General features: G+C 45.3%; 2 protein-coding genes across 4 annotated transcripts; one reads left to right on the forward strand and one right to left on the reverse strand.

Annotated features, from left to right (window-relative positions):
* Window positions 1-1,515: 1,515 nt before the first annotated feature.
* On the reverse strand, window positions 1,516-4,422 carry LOC123140100 (UPF0481 protein At3g47200). Of its 3 annotated transcripts, XM_044559831.1 has the most exons (3): window positions 4,191-4,412; window positions 2,344-4,103; window positions 1,516-1,748 (listed from the first exon to the last, which is right to left on the reverse strand). In XM_044559831.1, exons 2-3 carry the CDS (start codon window positions 4,042-4,044, stop codon window positions 1,638-1,640), a joined length of 1,812 nt encoding a protein of 603 aa, XP_044415766.1. In that variant the 5' UTR covers window positions 4,045-4,103; window positions 4,191-4,412; the 3' UTR covers window positions 1,516-1,637. The 3 variants fall into 3 exon arrangements, with proteins under 3 accessions (XP_044415766.1, XP_044415765.1, XP_044415764.1); XM_044559830.1 differs by lacking the exon at window positions 1,516-1,748 and having other exon boundaries at window positions 2,049-4,100; window positions 4,191-4,422; XM_044559829.1 differs by lacking the exon at window positions 1,516-1,748 and having other exon boundaries at window positions 2,049-4,103; window positions 4,203-4,410.
* Window positions 4,158-6,698, forward strand: LOC123139804 (uncharacterized). Its single transcript, XM_044559499.1, has 6 exons — window positions 4,158-4,421; window positions 4,614-5,045; window positions 5,635-5,643; window positions 5,748-5,806; window positions 6,031-6,157; window positions 6,246-6,698. The coding sequence occupies exons 1-5, from the start codon at window positions 4,158-4,160 to the stop codon at window positions 6,035-6,037; spliced, it is 771 nt and encodes a 256-aa protein (XP_044415434.1). The 3' UTR covers window positions 6,038-6,157; window positions 6,246-6,698.
* The last annotated feature ends 40 nt before the right edge of the window (window positions 6,699-6,738 follow it).

Consider the following 6,738-nt stretch of genomic DNA (forward strand, 5'->3'; position numbering starts at 1 on the left):
ATGGTGGAAATGGTTTGTGATTGTTCGAGAGATAAAATGTAATAAAAAAACTTATCTTAAAAAACTCTCTCTCTCTCTCTCTCTTCAGAATAATAATAAGATTTACATTTTTCAAAATATCACCATATTGGCTGGAGTCAAGGAAAAAAACATATTGGCAGTCAGTAGACTCACCCTAGTGTAACCGTACGCACACGATCGATTAGGTCCAGGCACAAGGATGCAGTTTTACATCTCACGCCCACGAATCTCGACCACCTACCTGTACGCACACGCACACAAAAAACGGGATTAACATCTACGTGCCAGAAAGAAGCTCACTCAGCTGGATGATCGGAAGCAACTAGTGTGATTTATATATGCAGTGACAATTACCTTGTCATCAAGTGCACGTTTTGAAGAAATTTCTCTCATGTCATGTGCCTTTCCTTTTGGGTGAGCCTCCAGGAATAATCAAGTTACCGTGCATCAGTAATGATAGAACACCTGGTCTTACTGACGTTGTAATTGCAGCAAACACAGAGAACTGCCAAGTCATTTGTGGCTCTCTTCAGCCCACTATGGTTCAACACTTTTTCTGATATGTATTATATTTTGACCTCTTAAGTTGTACTGTACACTTATGTAATCAGGTATAAAGTTGCACATCTTATTAAGCAACTTGTTCAAAATTATACAATTCTTTTATGTAGTTAAAAATCATTTTTTATAAAAATACTAAAAGTTAATAGTAACTTCTCAAACATTATGTGCAACTCTATTTTCTAAAGGTTATGTGTAACTTCATCAAATATTTTTTGTGGCTTCCCAAATATTATAAACTTTTTGATTGTGTCCACTATTTTCTGATTCTTTTTCCAAATAAAAATCATTTTCAGTGGAAATGTGCTCGTTTGTGCCAGAAAAAAGGGCTGACTTGGGAATACGGAAAAGATCCTTAATCCCATGTCGACCGCACTCCAATTGTACCCTTCTCTAAAACAGCTAGAGTTTGTAGCCCTATGTTTCAGAAATTTCTTACCACTTAAATGAAATATTGAAAAGAACAAGCTGTGTTTATCTACGACATTTCACACAAACTAATATTTTATTTGCCACAATTGAAACTAGAAATATTTAGCTACGAAATTTCAAACTTGTTTATCTAGCTATGACATTTAAAACTATCCTGTCTTTAGCTGCGACATTCAAAACTAACTAGACGATAAAGTTATTAGTTTTATTTGGCAGCGGAAATAGATGCAACAATTTAGATAACCCATTCAATTAGGGTTTGTTACTGAACCTGGGCTAGTAAAGGATACATATCAAAACCAATAACTGCTACCCTTTGATGAAGCACATCAAGCACAATGCCCATCTTTTCATCTTACATTCCAAACCGAAATAGGCCTAAGATGTTTCACATGGATTCAAGAAAAAAACATTCATGGGTCGTCATGCTGACATATAATTGCCCAAACATAGTTAGTGAATATTCCTACTACTGGCCACAGCACTGTAGAGACGACAGGTCACAGAAAGGTCTTGTACAATCTGGAGCCACCCTTGAAGAACACACGCAAACACATTCTTCCTCCACAAACTCAAACATGAACAGACTTGACGCGCAAACATAGGTCGATTAACTCCAGCCGTCACATCGCATGGCCTGATACCAGATACCCTAAGGCAGGCACATGACTGTATTTCATACTCTCGACTTTTACATCGATCTCGCCTTCGAACAAGGGAGGGGAGCGCCCTACCTATACAAACAAGGAAACGAAATTAAGATCCACTGATACACAACTTGCACATGGCAGCACTACCACCATATCTTCCTCGTCCTACCAGTAATTTGTGATTTGTTTCCGGAAAGGAAATGAATCAAATGCAACACTTGCCTACCAGTAATTCTGACACTCTGAAGCGACCAAGACCACACCTCATTCCCAGCTAATACATCAGGTGTCCGTTTGATCACTCTCAAAAGTAGTTACATCACCAGTTCATCGTCTCTATCTCAACACAAATTCGACCCCAGTTTCCAAACCATAGCTCACAAATGAGGTGAAGTTGTAACTCAGAATTATATTTCAGATACAGTACATTGTGCCAACAATTTGACAAATGTAGAACAGATAACATCACACCATGCATCACTCTGAAAACCGAAAACTAACATCAGACCATTGTAATTAAGCACGAAACAGAGTATTTGTATATAAGTATGGTAAACATGGTCGATCTTTACTGGTGTTGCTTAAGAGAGAGGAGCGTCTTGAAAATACCCACTAGAACACCGACCACAGAGAATACTGTGACAATGGTTCTAAAGTTGTTGTAGATGAACTTGTGCACCTTGATCCACAGCCACCTGTTGACCTTGTAGCTCTCAATGTCTCTCAAGATGCGGCGGTATGAGCGGCTGGACGTCAGGTGCTTCGTAAGGCTCTTGAAGAGCTGGAGCACCTCTTTGTTTGTGAGTTCTCCTTGCACAATATGCTTCCTTCGTAGCTCGTGCACGTCCTCTTCCCGGTCCATGAGCATCGAAAGCAGAGCAATGTACGAGCAGATGGCCATCTCTTCATCACAATGTTGATAACGACGTTGACCCCCTGAGCTCGTGCATACCTCAAGAGCAGCCATATTTACAAGCCAACTCGCCCTTGCACTGCTTAACATCAGTGGCGTCAGGAAAAGCTCGCCAAACAGGGGTCCTTTCCTGATGCCAATTTCTGTGAAAATTCCTGTCCTGATGGCTTTGAGCTTGATGCCAATTTCTGCAAGCTCGATGACATTTGTAGATGTCGACACTGAATTGAGTTTTTTCCTGGACTTCTTTTTGGTTAATGGTACATGGCTTTCTATATGAACATCCTCGAGGTTGTTAGACTCTGCCATCATTCGGGTGTTCAACTCTTTCAATATTGTAAATACCTCCTTTAGAAGAGATGCTGGAAATGCTATCTTGCTGGCTCTTTTGGCCTTTTTGTTGGCCATCTTGATTTTGGTGGCCCTTTCCTTGTTTGTTTTGTAGAATCGAAGAAGACCAAGGAGATGAGGCGGTGTGTACTCTTCCTCCAAGTCTGAAAGGATTTCACCTTGTTTGATATGATACACACGGTTTGTGAGATTTTCTCCGAAATTCAAAAGTTTCCTCTTCACTGGCACAAACCTAAAATTAAGGAGGGCTTCCACAACCATCCATGGGAGCTGGTTCTCCAGCAAGATTACATCATTAATGATAAATTTTTCGTTGGAGTGAAAAACATATCGCAATTCTGGGCAGTCAAGCAGGTCCTTGTTACCAAGCATAAACTCGAGCAAGAAGCATGCATCATAGAACATGATAGCCGCAAAGTCAGCATGGCTGATACCTGCCACCGCGTCTTCGGCATAGAGGCAGCGGGCCTTGTCTGCAACCTTGACGACAGCCCCATAGATCTCTTCAAGCGAGTGGCCGCGCGACCCGCTGATGAAGTGGTAGGCAGCCATGCCCTTCGCTTTCTCCATCTGCTGGAGGTGGGGTGAGCCATGGTGGTAAGGGCCGATGGCCACGACCCTGGGCACAATGTACGGGCTGCCGAGACCGCGCAGGCTTGCAGGGAACCTATGCATCTTCTCTTCTCTCTTGTTGAAATCAACCTTGAACTCTTGTGCTGTTTTTTCCAAGTAGTCATTATCAACCGGAGCCGAAGCCAGTAGCGCTGTTTCTGCAAAGTCCATGCCCTCATCAACTTGCTCGCGGCTACATCCATGGATTTCATGCCCATCTGTGATCTCAGAGGAGGAAGCACACTTGAACTCCTGAGCTGCTTTCTTCAAGCACTCCTCAACCGGAGCAGGTGCTGCTTCTGCAGAATCCATGGTCGTCTGGACTGTGGAATCAACTTGCTGGCTGGGGGTATCACACACATCTGCTATCTCAACGGAGAAATCAGCCGCTTTCTTCAACTTGGAGTGGTGCTCAGTCGGAGCCACTGCTTCTTCAACGGCCTCAACCGTGGAATCAGCCGGCGGGTCGCAACAGCTACGAGTAGTACCCGAGAGATCTGCCATCTAGCTTGGCTCAGACAGCCGGATTGCGGCTACCTACCAACCGCTCCGCTGCTTCCCTGCTGTTTGCTACTGATAGTTAGAAAGTCACATTGCGATACTGATGAAAAGAAAACATGTACAGCACAGAACGGAGGAGATGCCGATACCTAGAAACTCACATTGGGATCCTGGTGATGCTCGCCGCCGGCCTCCTGCTGTGCCGGGCCAAGAAACAGTATCCTCAACGGCGGGACGCCAGGGATGGAGAAGGGATGCCTCTTAAAAGAGAAGAGGGGCGGAGGGAGGCGGGACGGCGGCGGCGGCGGCGGCGGCGGAAGAGGATTCCCGTGAGCGATCTGGAGACAGTAGTGACGGGTACTGGAGAGTGGAGACTGAGAGTGAGTAGGAGTATTTTCTTAGTGGGCCGAAAGGGCCCATCGCTACAAATAAAACCCTGAAAAAAACTCTTTCTTTTTAGCACACTACAAACGACTCCTTGGCGATCGATCGCGGGAGCGATCGATTCCGACCGCGCTCGTCGTTCCACCTATTCCCTTTCCGTTTCTAGTTTTTTTTCCTTTTCTGGAAAGCCCAGTCGGCCGCCTATTCCCTTTCCCCTTTCCATCCCCTCCTCCACTGCAGCTGCCCTGCTGCCCCCTCCTCGGCGAGGCGCCTCACGAGCGCCGCGAGGTCAGCGCGGGAGCCGCGCCCGCACGAGCGCCGCGAGGGAGGTGGCCAATACGGCGAGGCGCCGCGCCCGCACGAGCGCCGTGAGATCAAAGTGCAGCAGCAGCCAATACGGCGAGGCGCAGCGACTGCACGGGCTCCGCGAGGTCCAGGGGCGGAAGCAGCCAATACGGCGAGCGGTGCCTGTCCGGCGACCATACGGCCTCCGCGGCGTGCTCGACCTTGCTCCTACGCCTCCTACCCGGGCTGGACCTCCCCCCGGGCGTCGTCCCCACCCGCATCACCAAGCTCCCCAACGGCGTCCGCGACTCGGCGTCGCCTCCGAGGATTTCCAGGTACTACCCACATCCCCCTCCCCTCTTCCTTCTGATGAGTCCATGGCTGACAGCGGCCACCGTCTCCGAGCTCACGAACACCCAGATTTGACAGGGAGCAGCACAGGGATGGCGATTTTGGCAGCTCTGCTCTGATGATGCCGTCAGAGCACAGCTTGCTCGTTTTCAGCATGAGGAAGAAGATGATTTGACAGGGAGCAGCACAACTTGCTTGTTTTGTTTCTCTGTAGCAAGTTATTCTATAAATACTGAACACTATGCAAGGAAATCAGCAGCTGCCATTGTTCAAGAATGTACTAATTCTCTGAACATTGTTTTGTTTTTCTGTAGCAAATTATTTCTATGAATTCTGAACATTTGCAAAGAAATCAGTAGCTTTCATTGTTAAGAGAATGAGCTAATTCTCTGAAAATCTTTTTTGTTTTTAGCATGAGGAAGAAGATGATTTGACAGGGAGCAGCACAGCTTGCTTGTTTTGTTTCTCTGTAGCAAGTTATTCTATAAATACTGAACACTATGCAAGGAAATCAGCAGATGCCATTGTTAAAGAATGTACTAATTCTCTGAACATTGTTTTGTTTTTCTGTAGCAAATTATTGTATGAATTCTGAACATTTGCAAAGAAACTGTTGCTCCTTTGGATCGATGCCGGAGGCGGGACTGACTGACTCACCGCTGTTTCTTCATCCGCAACACGTTCAGATTAACACCGAGGCTCCCTGCCGTTCACAGCGTCTTGCCAAGTACAATACTACAACCAGGCAAGTAGCTCTTCTTGTATGTGGTGCTGAAGCAATGCCGGCTCCTTTTTTGGCCAAAACCTTCTTGCAAATGATTTAATAAAGTATTTAATCCCATGGTTCATTATTCCGTTTAGTGTAATCTGTCCATTCAAGCATTATCTTGTTCATGCTTTGTTTCAGCAGCGTTTTGTTTGTTTAAAAAAAGTCACACTAACAGTTTTTTCTTTTTCTAATTGGAACAGCTTCTGAGGATCGAGGAGGAGCTGGGCGACGCTGCGGTGTACGCTGGCCTCAAGTTCGCCTGACTTCCATCAAAGTGTAATCATGTTGTACACAGTACACTGTTCTCCATCGGCGTCGACTCCCAAGGTCTGGTTCGGTTCGGTCCGCCCCTTTCGATGCTCCCCATTCATCTGTTTAGCCTCAAAGATTAGCAATTTATTCGTTCGTTTCCAAGCATCGGCAGCAGCTGGCATGACGAGCACTGCACAAGGTCCCTGCTGCCTGCTGACTGTCAATGGCTCCCTTCCCTGCTGCAGGTAGCATCTTCACTTATTCAGTTCAGACATGCAGAGCAAAAAATATGTGGCCAGCTGAATTCTAAATAACGACGTCAGTTCAGACATGTTAAGAGAATCAGCAGATTTCATTGTTAAGAGAATGAGCTAATTCTCTGAAAATCGTTTTGTTTTTCTGTAGCAAATTATTGTATGAATTGTAAACATTTGTGCAAAGATACTGTTGCTCTGAACATTATTCAAACAACAGAGATAGAGCACAGTCTATTGGTATATACATGAGCATTAAGCTAGGAGAATTCTTAGCTAATCCTTGATGAGACATTGGTGTGCTGAATTATCTCTGTTACCCACCATAATTTATTTTTTTATATGAAATATGCATGCTTGTATGTGTTGTCCCATTTTTTAGTACTTGCGGTGTCATCTTCA

The sequence above is a fragment of the Triticum aestivum genome, chromosome 6B, assembly GCF_018294505.1.
Source record: "Triticum aestivum cultivar Chinese Spring chromosome 6B, IWGSC CS RefSeq v2.1, whole genome shotgun sequence".
NCBI classification, from domain to species: domain Eukaryota; kingdom Viridiplantae; phylum Streptophyta; class Magnoliopsida; order Poales; family Poaceae; genus Triticum; species Triticum aestivum.

What these genes read in the sequence shown, in the direction of transcription:
- LOC123139804 (XM_044559499.1), top strand. Translation starts at nt 4,158, where the DNA reads ATGTACAGCACAGAACGGAGGAGATGCCGATACCTAGAAACTCACATT. An exon ending in CTGGAGAGTGGAGACTGAGA is followed by an intron (nt 4,422 to 4,613) that starts GTGAGTAGGAGT and finishes TTTTCTGGAAAG; the next exon opens with CCCAGTCGGCCGCCTATTCC.
- LOC123140100 (XM_044559831.1), bottom strand. Translation starts at nt 4,044, where the DNA reads ATGGCAGATCTCTCGGGTACTACTCGTAGCTGTTGCGACCCGCCGGCT. An exon ending in ACAGGTGGCTGTGGATCAAG is followed by an intron (nt 1,749 to 2,343) that starts GTGCACAAGTTC and finishes TTGTTTGTATAG; the next exon opens with GTAGGGCGCTCCCCTCCCTT.